The sequence below is a fragment of the Acipenser ruthenus genome, chromosome 36, assembly GCF_902713425.1.
Source record: "Acipenser ruthenus chromosome 36, fAciRut3.2 maternal haplotype, whole genome shotgun sequence".
In the NCBI taxonomy this organism is placed as follows: Eukaryota; Metazoa; Chordata; class Actinopteri; order Acipenseriformes; family Acipenseridae; genus Acipenser; species Acipenser ruthenus.
This window is the reverse complement of record NC_081224.1, coordinates 2,959,657-2,974,855: the sequence shown is the minus strand read 5'-3', so window position 1 is coordinate 2,974,855 and position 15,199 is coordinate 2,959,657. Positions and strand designations below refer to the sequence as shown.

At 45.3% G+C, this 15,199-nt stretch overlaps 1 protein-coding gene across 2 annotated transcripts in view; it reads right to left on the bottom strand.

Annotated features, from left to right (window-relative positions):
- LOC117402033 (endoplasmic reticulum transmembrane helix translocase) overlaps window positions 1-15,199 on the bottom strand; it is a 38,532-nt gene that overhangs the window by 18,903 nt on the left and 4,430 nt on the right. For both annotated transcript variants that reach the window (XM_059008021.1, XM_059008022.1), the window contains exons 5-15: window positions 13,490-13,645; window positions 13,171-13,240; window positions 11,248-11,354; window positions 10,613-10,742; window positions 9,759-9,814; window positions 8,410-8,536; window positions 6,292-6,429; window positions 5,860-5,980; window positions 2,815-2,972; window positions 2,191-2,366; window positions 1,288-1,398 (exon numbers count right to left, since the gene is read on the bottom strand). In XM_059008021.1, coding sequence (XP_058864004.1) covers window positions 1,288-1,398; window positions 2,191-2,366; window positions 2,815-2,972; window positions 5,860-5,980; window positions 6,292-6,429; window positions 8,410-8,536; window positions 9,759-9,814; window positions 10,613-10,742; window positions 11,248-11,354; window positions 13,171-13,240; window positions 13,490-13,645 — 1,350 coding nt within the window. The remainder of the gene's footprint in view (window positions 1-1,287; window positions 1,399-2,190; window positions 2,367-2,814; window positions 2,973-5,859; window positions 5,981-6,291; window positions 6,430-8,409; window positions 8,537-9,758; window positions 9,815-10,612; window positions 10,743-11,247; window positions 11,355-13,170; window positions 13,241-13,489; window positions 13,646-15,199) is intronic.

The following is a 15,199-nucleotide window of genomic DNA, read 5'->3' as shown; positions in this document are numbered from 1 at the left end:
CTGCTGGTGGGTGAGGTGTTTGGGATTGTGGATGGTTCTCTGCTGGTGGGTGAGGTGTTTGGGATTGTGAATGGTTCTCTGCTGGTGGGTGAGGTGTTTGGGATTGTGGATGGTTCTCTGCTGGTGGGTGAGGTGTTTGGGATTGTGGATGGTTCTCTGCTGGTGGGTGAGGTGTTTGGGATTGTGGATGGTTCTCTGCTGGTGGGTGAGGTGTTTGGGATTGTGGATGGTTCTCTGCTGGTGGGTGAGGTGTTTGGGATTGGGGATGGTTCTCTGCTGGTGGGTGAGGTGTTTGGGATTGGGGATGGTTCTCTGCTGGTGGGTGAGGTGTTTGGGATTGGGGATGGTTCTCTGCTGGTGGGTGAGGTGTTTGGGATTGTGGATGGTTCTCTGCTGGTGGGTGAGGTGTTTGGGATTGTGGATGGTTCTCTGCTGGTGGGTGAGGTGTTTGGGATTGTGGATGGTTCTCTGCTGGTGGGTGAGGTGTTTGGGATTGTGGATGGTTCTCTGCTGGTGGGTGAGGTGTTTGGGATTGTGGATGGTTCTCTGCTGGTGGGTGAGGTGTTTGGGATTGGGGATGGTTCTTTGCTGGTGGGTGAGGTGTTTGGGATTGGGGATGGTTCTCTGCTGGTGGGTGAGGTGTTTGGGATTGTGGATGGTTCTCTGCTGGTGGGTGAGGTGTTTGGGATTGTGGATGGTTCTCTGCTGGTGGGTGAGGTGTTTGGGATTGTGGATGGTTCTCTGCTGGTGGGTGAGGTGTTTGGGATTGTGAATGGTTCTCTGCTGGTGGGTGAGGTGTTTGGGATTGTGGATGGTTCTCTGCTGGTGGGTGAGGTGTTTGGGATTGTGGATGGTTCTCTGCTGGTGGGTGAGGTGTTTGGGATTGTGGATGGTTCTCTGCTGGTGGGTGAGGTGTTTGGGATTGTGGATGGTTCTCTGCTGGTGGGTGAGGTGTTTGGGATTGTGGATGGTTCTCTGCTGGTGGGTGAGGTGTTTGGGATTGTGGATGGTTCTCTGTTGGTGGGTGAGGTGTTTGGGATTGTGGATGGTTCTCTGCTGGTGGGTGAGGTGTTTGGGATTGTGGATGGTTCTCTGCTGGTGGGTGAGGTGTTTGGGATTGTGAATGGTTCTCTGCTGGTGGGTGAGGTGTTTGGGATTGTGGATGGTTCTCTGCTGGTGGGTGAGGTGTTTGGGATTGTGGATGGTTCTCTGCTGGTGGGTGAGGTGTTTGGGATTGTGGATGGTTCTCTGCTGGTGGGTGAGGTGTTTGGGATTGTGGATGGTTACCTGCTGGTGGGTGAGGTGTCCGATCTCCTTGTACCCCAGCGCCAGCACACGGGCCCCTTCCCTGGAGATCTCAGTGTGAACCGCGTCGTAGTTATCAGGGCAGTCGGAGAACTGCCAGCACAGAGAAAGAGTCACACACTTACACAAGCACACAAACACACAAAGATACACAGACATAGAGACACACATACAGACACAACACAAACAAGATACACATACACAAAAACAGGCACAACACTGGCATACAGACACAAGCACAAAGAGAGAGACACAACACATGCATGGTCACACACACAGACACACCACAGACAAGATACAAGGACACAGAGACACAGACACACAACACAAACAACACACACAGAGAGACACATACACACATACAAAGAGACACAACACACGCACACAGTGACACACACACACACAACACAGACAGGCAGATAAAAGACAGACAACACAGACGCACACTCGATAGACAATCAGGTTCCGGGTGAAGCCTGCATTATCCTAGGGACATGCCCTCTCTAATCTATCAGACCCAGGGGGTACAGCAGACCCCCACCTTCTGATGAAGGCACAAGACAACACGCTCGTCTAACTAGAGCCCACCTGCCCACCTGTTTGTCTAAAAGTGCAGTTCCGATTTCCACATAGTTCTTATACAGCCGTACTAATAAAAAAGGTTAGTTTACTATGAAGCTGAAAAATTAGGAGCAGCTTCACTAAGGCACTGCCACAGTATTAACATGAACAAGAGCAGGGATGAAAATAAGACTCCTATTGTATAGCAGTTTCACCCAGTCCTGCTTTTATTACAACCTTGATTAGCCACAGGGTATAGCTAACAAGCTCAGGTGTGTGTTATTAAATGCATAGTAAAACCAGGAATGGATCAAACTGCTGTACCATGCTGTGCAGTGTCTCGGGCGCTCCCTTGACTGTGGAGATGTAGGTGAGGTCACTGGAGCCCATCTTCTCGTAGGAAGCCAGAACGGACATTCTCTTGAGAGCGCTGGCGAAGTGGAAGCGCTGGTGAATCTTCAAGCCCTGAGTCTTGATGCTGCGTGGAAACACCTTCTCGTCTGAGTACAAGAGGAGGAGAAAGAGGAACAGCTTGTTAACCGTCCCCTTCGGTCACAATTTAATTTTTTGTGCGGGGGTATGAGAAGTTGCGCTGGACAATTCAAAATTTGCCAATAAAAAATAATTATTAATCAATTAATCAATTCCCCAAATTATCACAGAAAATTGAATCGCTGTTGTCTAATTCAGTGCACACTGTTGGTCTATAAAGACACTGTACCAGTACAGCAATCGTAATAAGACTCCTGTTGCACAGCAGTTTCCCCCACTCCAGGTTTTACTACGAGCTTGATTAGCCCCAGTGTATAGGTAACAAGCTCAGCTGTATCTTATTAAACTCAATGGATTAAACAGCTGTGCAATGGGAGTCTTATTCCCATCCCTGCACTGTGTGATACGCCTGTCTGCCCTGTTAATGTACCTGCACCCTGTCCTTCAGCCCAGTACCTTTAGTCAGGGTCCAGTCCACTGCAGTCAGCATGGCTTTCTCTAGGGGATCACCCACCAGCGTCCCATCATCCATCTGCACGAGAGAGTGGCAGGTTGCCACCACTCTGTGAGTCTCTACAGGAATCTCTGACACTGGCATCACCTCCTTGCCATCTCTGAGCAGAAAAACACACACACAGGGATGGGAATAAGACTCCAATTGCTTAGCAGTTTGGGCGATTCCTGGTTTTACTATGAGTTTAATAAGGTCACACAGTTGAGCTTATTACCTATACACACTGTGGCTAATCAAGCTCGTAGGAATAAAACCTGGAATGGGTGAAACTGCTATGCAATAGGGAGTCTTATTTCCATCCCTGCACACACATTAGGAACATGCCTGTCCACTTTATTAGGACCCATCTGTTGGATTTGGCATTGCCCTGGTGTGGGGCGTGTTCTCCTGGTATACCCTGGTGTGGGGCGTGTTCTCCTGGTATACCCTGGTGTGGGGTGTGTTCTCCTGGTATACCCTGGTGTGGGATGTGTTCTCCTGGTATACCCTGGTGTGGGATGTGTTCTCCTGGTATACCCTGGGTCCCTTGATTACTCCGCAAGAATGCTGTAGCAATGCTGCACTTGCATCCTGGTGGAGCTGCAACTTTCAAGACAATAATGCACCCATCCACCAAGCCAGAATTGTAAGAGGCACAGAAAATAGAAGGCACTTTTTTACACAGAGAATCGTGGGAATCTGGAACCAGCTCCCCAGTAATGTTGTTGAAGCCGACACCCTGGGATCCTTCAAGAAGCTGCTTGATGAGATTCTGGGATCAATAAGCTACTAACAACCAAACGAGCAAGATGGGCTGAATGGCCTCCTCTCGTTTGGAAACTTTCTTATGTTCTTATGTGTGTGAACGGTAGAAATGAATGTAAAACTTGGACTGGCCTCAAACTGATCTGCAATGGGAGTGTTACTATTATTAAGCTCAGAGAATGAATGTAAAACCTGGACTGATCTGCAATAGAAGACTCATTAATAAGCTCCCATGATATAAAACATGGACAAACGTCATGTGTGTTTCACATCCTCAATACCACTGCAAGAGGACTGGTGTAAAGAGGTTAATGAAATTACATTAAAAAAAAAACTTAAAGAAAGATGAAACACAAGAATCCCATCTCGAAGGGGTCGCCAAGGGGTCAGGTGGAAAGGTAAAAAGCATCCCCTGTGACCCATCAATCGTCTCCCTGCGATATCAGCTTGAAAGGCAGGCGAGAGGTGCCAACGGAGTGGCCTGCACCTGCGCCGGCTGCAAGAATAGCCTTCTTTATACCGGAGAGCCTGCAAGCCTGTCACGAGCACCGGCCAGCAGAGTTCAGCACTGCAGATTTCATCAGGTACAAACTGTACTGCAGCCGCCCCCCTCCCCTGTCTCTCCCTTTCTCAGAGCCCAGGCACATTCTTTCAGGCCAGGCAGGGGAATTCCAGAGCACAAAGACTTTGTGAGTGTGTGCAAGCGTCCCTGCGCGGCTCTGAGACACAGCTGTGAGCGGCGCGGGAGGAGGGGGAAGGTCACGGTAAAGTCAAAGCTAATCTAATGGGTTTTTCGAGCTTGAAAGCCAAGCTTGCTGTCAGGAGCGTGTGTCCGTCTGTCAGCACTGCAGGTGTTCCAGACCTGCTCTAGCTGTATAAATAACTGTGTGTGTGTGTGTGTGTGTGTGTGTCTTGCTCTGCAGGGGTGAATAAAATAGGGACCCTTGTGTGCTGATCATGCCCATCCGCCTGTCTGTCTGTCCGTCCATCCGTCCCACTCTACATGGTGAATACTATAACTGCCTTTTATCACAAACTCTTAGCCTCCGATAGACTTTTCAGACTGCATTTGGCTATCATCCGATACGTTCCCCATTTTACACAAATATCTGTAACCTTCCTTGTATTGTGTGATTATGACATTATTGATTACGTGATTGTGAGGACCCTCTGTATGTCTGTGCACTGGGTAAGAATCAGACGTTATTATACACTGGGGAGTCAAGGCAATATCCTCACTGGTATGTGTGTCTGTGTGTGTCTTTCTGTGTGCCTGTACTTGTGTCTGTCTGTCTCTCTGTGTCTTTGTGTCTTTCTACCTAGTAGGCTTTTGGAACAAGGATATGACAAAATTGCAAGACCTAAAGTCTAGTCTTAATCGATTAATGAATGGGAGGCATAAATGGAAGCTGAGTAAATGCATGTTTAGAACGCAGCGTAGGAAGCTCTTTCTTTACACTAGAGTTATAAATTCATGCAGTATCTAAAACACAAAGAACATGCAAAACACAACTAGATTCCGTCTCATGAAACCCTCCTATAGGGGTTAGCTGTGCACTACGAAAGGATGAGCCTTGATGAGCCGGAAAGCCTCTTCTGTTCCCACGTTTCTAATAGAGGAATGAATGTAAACCAAGGGAAGCCAAGGGAAGCCTTGCATGCAGCGATGCGGAACCCCCTAAACCATCCAGGTTTTGTGTGCCAACAAGGTAACTTTTGTTTGTTTTTCTTAATTGAACTTTCTTTAGTATTTACCACACTGCTGTTATGAGAGCTATGACTGTAGCTAACTAGTGCAATCCCTTATAAGTTTATCATGTTATTTTTGCAGTTTTACCATACTTTTCCATGTTTTTACTATGCATTTACTGTAGTCTACCCTGGTTTGCCATGTTTATTAATATGCTTTGCCATACCCTGTCTTTACAACACTTCCCTAAGCTTTACAAAGCTTTCACTATGCTTTATTAAAACTGTGCATTCTTCAAAATAAATCATTACTTAACTGTGCTTTACTACACTGCTGTGCTTTTACTATGGGACACTTTTATAAGGGTTAGTTTACCATGGTTTGGTTTTTAATGTGCTTTACACTGCTTGCCCATGCTTTCACTGTGCTTTATCACGCTTTGCTGTGCTTTTACTATGGGGAATGCTTTCTAAGGGATATCAGATGAGTGTGTTGGCAGCCCGTGCAGGGGGGTGGTTGAGCCCCTCTCCTGCAGGATTAGAGATGCACTCACTTGAGCCCGGCTACTCCTTGCACCACCAGGTTGTCGCTGGTCAGAGTGCCCGTCTTGTCGAAGCAGCAAATCTGCACCTTACCAGCGAAGGGGATGCGGAAAGGCTCTGTGCAGTACACGTCTGGAACAAGAAGAAGAACAATCTCACAACTATAAACACGAAGGGATCACCTCCTAGCGGCTGATTGAAACTGACTTCAGCATAAGACACCTCCCGACTGCAGAGCTGTCTCTTTAGCTGACTGTTAAGACGCTTGTCTTTGAACCGTGTGGTTAGCGCTTTGCATCCAATCCTGTTTATTTCTCATTTTGTAACTTGAAGCCTGATATTTCCAGCTTTGTAAAACCAGCCCTGTTGTTTCAGTGGAAGATCTGGGAAGGGGTTGGGCTGTGGCGGTGCCCGGGGAGGGGGGTTGGGGGTTGGACACTCACAGAGCTTGGCGAGGGCGATGAGGGAGGTGTTGACGGCCAGCGACAGCTCGATGGGCAGTTCGGGAGGAACCACGGAGGTCAGGATCAGGGTGCACTCCAGAAACAGCTTGTACCGATTCCGACTCGGATCCTTCGTGCCTGCAAGGACAGACGACAACAACCTTTCCTTCAGTGCAGGGAAAAGGATAAGATCATAAGAACATGAGGAGATAAGAAGACTCAGCCCATCAGTGCTCATCTGCTTCCTAGTTGCTGGTTGATCCCAAAACTTTGTCAAGTCAGGCCTGCGTACCTCATTAAGCCCTGGGATTAGACTGGTTGTTCTTTACTGGACTCTCTTCAAGGAATTCGATTATGTTCTACTAAACCAGATTCCTTTAGATCCTCCTCAGTAGGGAGGAACCGTGTGCAAGCAGGTTGTGATAGAAAACACTCTCTTATCGTTTGTGTATTTGTTATGTTGCACTGGATGCTTAAAACTATGACAATCTTCAGTAGTTCAGTGTGATGGACAGACGGCCGGACGCAACGATCCTAATTTTATTAAAGAGGACGCGAACACAGCAGTGCGGTCAGTGCTTTGTGGATCTGGTCCACATGGCTCAAGGATGTCCACAGGGGTAACACCCGCCTCCCCAGGACACAGCTGCACACTGTGTTTGCGTCCTCACTATTAAAATGAGGACCCTTCAATTCACACTTAGAAAACATGATAAGGAGGCTGAACATTACATTGATCTCCAAAAGCTACCCATGCAAAACTCCCATTCGGATTGGTAAGAGATATTAAAAAACAAAAACAAAAACAAATCCCCAATTAAAACACCGGGTTCTGATGGGATCTACATCGTAAACGATTATTTATAACGATAAAAATCTAGCGTCCCACGTCCCCACGTGTTGCTACAACTGTTTAAATAGCGCACCTGTCATTTCTCTTTTAATTGTTAACATCCTGACAACTCTTTACACTTACAACTTTAAAGTCTGTTTCAAAGCTCTTTCTGTTCTGTTCTGTACTGCATCATGGATCGCTATTACCTGTTTGACAATGTGGGCAATAATCCTTACACTATCAGTGCGCTAAAACGGACATTTTCAAAAGAGCTTTGAAACAGACTTTAAAGTTATAAGTGTAAAAAGTTGTCAGGATGTTAACAATGAAAAGAGAAATGACAGGTGCGTTATTTAAACAGTTGTAGCAACACGTGGGGACGTGGGACGCTGTATTTTCTGGAACCCCGCTACTTACACTTGAATGCATGGAACAGCCTACCAGATGAAGAGTAGTAGAATCTATAACTGGATTCCGATGGTGTATAAAACTTGCAACAGAACGTTAGTTTTTTCCTTTGGAAAGCAGCGTGCGCACATACAGAGGGTCCCTGTAATCAGGTAATAAATCGCACAGTAGCTAAAAAATATCTGGGTTGTATAAAACCCAGGTTTATCAGATTATAGCCAAATGAAACCCGAATCACCTACAGGAGGCTGGGAGTGTCACCGAGTTATAACAATAAACTGCCTGTCTATCTCAATAACCTGTTCCACGAGTTGAATTGTGTTTTAAGAAATGTCAATGATACTAAATATTTCAAAATACCAACAGTGAGAAGAACTATTGGAAGTGAAGCTCAGACTGGAATAAACTACCCAGATCCACAGAGTCACTTTCTCATTTTAAGAGATTGTTGCGTGATCACTTGAACCAGCCTTGTGATTGCACGGGATGCGATGTGATGCGAATGCATTAGTGCATGGATTGTGTGCTTGCTGTGTGCTTGTATGGAGCTGTAACTTGCTCCTGCCTTCCTCCTGGGACTCCTTTGTAAACAAGCTGTTTGCAGCTCATAAGGCTTTTCCAGGGAATACAGTTTGAAATAAATACATGTTAAACAGACCACCGCATCCCAATTGCGCAAAAGCACTTTGGTGTGACGGACAGACGGACCGACACATACGGATCTGATTTTATGAAAGAGGACGCTAATGCAGCAGTGTAGTAAATGCTTTGTAAATGTGGTCCAAACGGTCCTATTTTCACAGGAGCCCCCCCACCCAGACTCAGATATCCAAGGAGTTAAGCCCCGCCTCCCCAGGGCGTGGCCGGGCACTGACCTTCGATCCACACGTAGCCAGCGGCAGCGATGGCGAAGACGAGGAGGAACAGGATGAAGATGAATGTCTCCAGATTGTTTGCTGTCACTCTCTTCACTCCAAACAGGATGGTGCGCAGCAGCTTGCCCTGAAGGGGATACAAAGACACAGCGATGGAAATAAGACTCCTGTTGCATAGCAGTTTGATCCCTTCCTGGTTTTATGAGGAGTTTAATAAGACACACCTGAGCCTGTTGCCATACACTGTGGCTAATCAAGCTCTAAAGCCTGACTGAAAAGATTTGTAAAGTTCATTTTTCAGTAAATTAAAATGCAATTGAAAAGCTAACACACGCTCCAAAATTTTGGCCAAAAAAGGCAGATTAGAGAAATAGGCCTGTAATTACAGAAACTTCACAATCTAAATGTTGTTTTTTTTAGCAAGGCTTTGACAGCATTTTAAACATGTTAAACAATTAAACCTGTCTATTTAACCCACTAAGTACCAAATACATTTTTCTTTGGAAAAATCAGAACACAAGCTGTATTTATTTAATTACAGTTAGACTTAAAGGTTACATAAGGACCTTTTTATTTTATGGTGTTACATGCTCCCATGTGTTGCTAAAACTGTTTACGTAAGGTGTGTGTACTATTTAATTTATTATTATTTTTTTTTACATTTTGACCACTTTTTTAAACTTTTAAATTGCATTCCCTGCCTCAAGATGGCTTCCCATGTACCCGCATGGACCTCTCAGAACTACATTTCCCATCATCCTCCTGCTCACATATGTAACTGAGATGGATTTACCAGTGAGCAGGAGGATGATGGGAAATGTAGTTCTCAGAGGTCCATGCGGGTACATGTGAAGTCATCTTGAGGCAGGGAATGCAATTTAACAGTATAGTGTGTGAAAATGTTACACCCCTTTGTGCTTTAATTAGGCATCTTAAACAACTTCTAAAAAGTCTCATGCATTTTACCCTTTGTGGCTGTGCGTTCCCTTTCTCTTACTATTTTAAATTAATTGACTATGTGGCCTATTAAAGACATTCATAAATTAGACAATCACTAATTTGCTGATTGTGACACTTTTCCATGATTTTCAGTTGCAGTGGTTTGATTTCATACGCACAACAAATCAAAACTACAGAAGGGAGTTCTAATAAATGTGCACGCTGCTGTACAACCACACAGTCAACAGAAATCTCTATACAATTACAACATTAATTCAAACCAATCAAAGAGTTTTCTTTTTCTCTATAACAACAACACTGATAATTGGAAAATAAATCACTGAGATTAGCCTGTTAATAATATCACATTTAATTCAGTTTAACGAGTGTTTAGGAATTTCTTTCTGTACCTGAGAGGTGTAAAACCCTGTCCTCAGCACGTACGCCACGCACCCACTGTCAACCGCTGAAAAAACAAAACAAACCAAAAAACATCACATGAAACAGTAACCTGCCGTCTGGGGCTGCACTGTGTGCTGTGGGGGTCTGTACTGTGTGCTGTGGGGGTGTGCTGTGTGCTGTGGGGGGCTGTACTGTGTGCTGTGGGGGGCTGTACTGTGTGCTGTGGGGGTCTGCACTGTGTGCTGTGGTTCTGTGGGGGTCTGCACTGTGTGCTGTGGGGGGCTGTACTGTGTGCTGTGGGGGGCTGTACTGTGTGCTGTGTGCTGTGGGGGTGTGCTGTGTGCTGTGGTTCTGTGGGGGGTGTGCTGTGTGCTGTAGGGGGCTGTACTGTGTGCTGTGGTTCTGTGGGGGGTGTGCTGTGTGCTGTGGTTCTGTGGGGGTGTGCTGTGTGCTGTGGTTCTGTGGGGGGTGTGCTGTGTGCTGTGGTTCTGTGGGGTCTGTACTGTGTGCTGTGGTTCTGTGGGGGGTGTGCTGTGGTTCTGTGGGTTCTGTGGGGGTGTGCTGTGTGCTGTGGTTCTGTGGGGTCTGTACTGTGTGATGTGGTTCTGTGGGGGTGTGCTGTGGTTCTGTGGGTTCTGTGGGGTCGTGCTGTGGTTCTGTGGGTTCTGTGGGGTCTGTACTGTGTGCTGTGGTTCTCTGGGTTCTGTGGGGCGTGTGCTGTGTGCTGTGGTTCTGTTGGGGATGTACTGTGGTTCTGTGGTTCTGTGGGGGTCTGTACTGTGTGCTGTGGTTCTGTGGGGGTCTGTACTGTGTGCTGTGGTTCTGTGGGAGTGTGCTGTGTGCTGTGAGGAGAGCTCCCTACGTTTGAGCCCGGCGCTGGCTTTGTGCGGGGGGGTGTGCTGCACCACCTTGGTGCCCCCTGAGATCACGTGCAGTCGGGAGTCACTCTGCAGGTCCAGGACTCTCCCGGGATCCAGCTCCTCCACAGGCTCCTGTAACAAGAGCAGCAACAAACCAGAGTCAGGAACGCAAGGGCCAAAGAGCTACAGAGCTCTGCTGCACCGTGCACAAGCAAGCCGATCAGAGGTGGAAATAAAGACTCCCATTGCATACCAGTTTCACCCATTCCAGATTTTACTGCAACCCTGATCAGCCTCAGTGTATAGGTAACAAGCTCAGGTGTGTCTTACTAAACTCACAGTAATGCATTCTAAAGACAGGCACTACACAGTACAACTATAGCATATATTGGAAACCTAACATGGTACGACAGGGATGGAAATAAGACTCCCATTGCATAGCAGTTTGATCCAATCCTGGTTTTGATCAGACAAACCTGCGCTTGCAATCAAGCTTGTAGTAAAACCTGGAATGGATGAAACTGCTAAGCAATAGGAGTCTTATTGCCAGCTGTTCACTTCTACGTGTGGTGCATGGTTTGTTACTACAGGTCAGTTTGGAGCAGCGCTGGGATTAGCGGAGGCAGAGCTGACCCACCTTCATCTGTGGCACAGACTCTCCTGTCAGCATGGCTTCATCCACGATGCACCTCCCTCTGAGTAGGAGCACATCGCAGGGGACCAGGTGCTCCTGAGGGGACCGGCCTGCAGGGGGCGACAGAGACAGCATCACAACACCACCAGAACTGGAGAGGTACTAACAGAACCAGTGTCTTCAACAGAAATACTAAAATAAATGTACCCAGCTAAGTCCTAAAGTTTTGCATCACCTAGAATTTTAGGATTGAGACCGTTAAAAAAAAACCTTTATGAACATAATTGAGATATTTTATTTAACATCATGTAATCAAAGAAACTACAAAATGATATCGCAAGAGTGTACCGGAAGCCATAAAAGTAGTACAGTATTTCAAAATGTTACATTTTTCAACTTTTGTCAGTCATTCGTACACGGAAAACTACAAAGCAGTGTGCAATTCAGTATGTTAACGTAACATTATTCAGCAGGTTTCATTCGACTTTATGAAGCAAGATTTGTAAACTTTATAGGGTGATGCAATGCTTTTGGCTATAGCTGTAGATTCAATGACAAATGTTTCGATTAGAAGTATTTCATAAGGTCTTCAGAAAAGCGAAACGTTTGTCATTAAATCTATTGAGTTTCTGTTAGTATATCTAAATGTAGCACTGTTGAGTTAATAGTTGTGGATAACACACCCAGAAAACTTGACTCACTGACTAGCTTTACCACGATACAGTTTTCAAACTGCAGAAATACTCAAAGAAACATAATGGATAAAGGTGTCTGCCAAATAAATAAATAATAATAAAAATAATAATTACGGCAGACGTTTTGACTAGAAGTCTTTTCTCAACGTCTTCGATGAGAACATTGAGAAAGACTTGCCAGTCGAAACAGTTGTCACTGAAATGATTAGTTCTTTCAGTGTTTTTCCAGTTTGAAAACTGTTCTCTCATAGTCTGACTATCCCTCATACAGAGGAGAGCTGCTGTTTCTTCAGCAGTCCAGAGGACAGTATCTTTAACTTCTAATTAGCTGACTGAGTGAGGGCATGTTTAAAGAGTGCCCCCACCTAAAACCGTCCGATTTCGCTCTAGATCCAGAGACCACAAGATCTGCTTTTGGAACCAAACAAACTGCTCTTTAAATCAAATGCTACAAGATCAGGCACATGTAAACCCAATTAGACCATTATAGATGTATTCATGTTTTGCCCGTGGAAAAAAGGCATATGTAACTTTGCTGAAAGATAAACCCACTAAGCCTAATTCAAATAAAAACCTTACCAGTAAAACTGTGCTACCAGCAAGGTTTCGCTATACCTAGTTTCGGTGTCTGATATGAAATTAGGCATACCAAAATTACACAGGGGAAACCCAAGGCCAGGACCGCTAAACTGGTCTGCTGTGTACAGCTATGGGCAAAAGTTTTACATCACTCTATAGAATTAACTAATTACTGCTTCATAGTCGAATGAAACCTGCTGAATAACGTTACGTTAACATATTGAAATTCTAATGTAGTTTTCCATATAGCGTACTTAACGAAAAACTGACAACATATGAAAAATGTGACATTTCTAAATTTAATACCATACTACTATTATGGCTTCCGGTAGACTTTTGTGATATCATTTTGTAGTTTCTTTGATTACATGATATTAAATAAAAGATCTAAATTATGTTCATATAGTTATTTTTTTAATGGTCTCAATCTTAAAATTGTAGTTGCTGCAAAACTTTTGGCCACAGCATCTCATTAACCCAGCCAGACGCATAACAGAACAGATAATCACCCCTAATTCTTGTCTGTAAGTGGTATTCAAGGGCTAGGATGAATGGGGTTGGACCACCAACTGGAGGCAGTAGAAAAAGCACTGCTGCAGCTGCCTAGTAAATCGTTACAGTGACAAGGAGAGGGGAATAAAGTGCTGCTTACCTATGGAGACGATATCCCCAGGAACAAGCTCATCGCTTTGTATGGGTCTCCACTTCCTGCTTCGGTAGACCTGCCAGTTCATACACAGGGGTTATAAGGATGGAATTAAGACACATCGCTATAAACTTTGTTCTAGAAAAAGAAACTGTGTTAGAATGAACCAATAAGAAACAACTGGAGACTACTTCAATGTGCCTGTAAGCAACATCCGAGTGGTTAGTGTCTGGCTTGTTAAACTTTATTGGGTGCGTACTGATACACTTGAATGGTGCTCATGACGGTGGGGAGCGCAGAAGCTCTGAGAATCCAAGGCGCTCACCTGGATCATGTAGGGCTTGTTGCCCATCTTGCGGATCTCTGACATGTTCCTCTTCTGCTGCTGGACCAGCGAGGCCTCGAACGCCACCAGCATGAACAGGGTGAAGATGCTGTAATACCAGTACTCATCCAGACACCACAGCCCCACACAGAACACCTGCACAGGTAACAAGGACAGGTGAGGCAGGTACAGAACACACTACAGTACACTATAATACCAGTACTCATCCAGACACCACAGCCCCACACAGAACACCTGCACAGGTAACAAGGACAGGTGAGGCAGGTACAGAACACACTACAGTGCACTGTAATACCAGTACTCATCCAGACACCACAGCCCCACACAGAACACCTGCACAGGTAACAAGGACAGGTGAGGCAGGTACAGAACACACTACAGTACACTGTAATACCAGTACTCATCCAGGCACCACAGACCTCTGTGTTTGTGCGTGTGTACGTGCCTGTCCAGGGATGGTAATAAGATCCCTGTTGCACTGCAGTTTCGCCCATTCCAGGTTTTACTGTGAGCTTGATTAGCCCCAGTGTATAGGTAACAAGCTCAGGCGTGTCTTATTAAACTGCTATGCAATTGGAGTCTTATTTCCAGCCCTGCTGTCTGTCTGTCTGTGTCCTTTGTCCTTTCCAAGCTCAGTTCAGTCTTCTAAATCCTTTCCACCTGACCCTGGTAATCACATGAATGGGAGCCCATGCCAACTGTGGCACCCGCCCACTCTCCCCAGACATGCTCAGATAACCCCACTCCCAACTCCCAGGGATTTCTCGGAGCTCAGCCAAGGGCACGCTGCACTTCAAAGCCACCAGCCAGACCCTCCCTTCCACAGCACCCAGCTGCCTCTCAACAGTGCTTGGAGGCTTCAATGAACAGGCAAGGAGCCTCACATTAAGACACACACAGACACAGATATCAGATCAGTCTAGCCGCTGGAAGATTACTGTACTGTCAAGGATGTAAGCGCAACGCACATATTAGCACAGCACAGGGATGGAAATAAGACTCCTATTGCACAGCAGTTTCGCCCATTCCAGGTTTTATTGATTAGCAGTGTATAGGTAACAAGCTCAGGAGTGTCTTATTAAACTCATAGCACAACCAGGAATGGATCAAACTGCTATTCAACAGGAGTCCTATTTCCTTTTTTTCTGCATAAATCTTATTGGCTAGATTTCTTTTTTTAAACCCTCACATTGGCTCATGCAGGGTCAAATGACAAAAAAATGAATATATTTGTGTCGCTGCCCAAATAAAAGTCTCTAAAGCTGTGCCCTGACGCTAGCACACAATAAATAAAACAAAGACTGCGGATTAGCCACAGCATCAGGGATTTCTCCGGATGGCTTATTTATTTATTTTGTATTTTAATGGAATAAAAATGTAAGAAAACCGGAAGTGACTGCAGTTTTCACCTTAAGTAGAAAAGTGTTCTGATCAGATTGGAAAAAATGACCTTTCAAATTTTTTTCCCATTTAAGCCTCAACTCATATCAATCCTTCTATAATAAAAGCCAACTGTGTGTTAGGAGAACAATCTGCAGGTTATATAAAAATACTTTTTATCTAAGAGCGGCTGTGGACGACTAGGTTATGATCTTATTCAACATTTCTTTTTTTTTTTTGGTTTGTTTTTTTAAATCAGTGAAACGCTTTTAGCTTAGTTATTGGTGCCTCAACCCTCCTCCACATGTG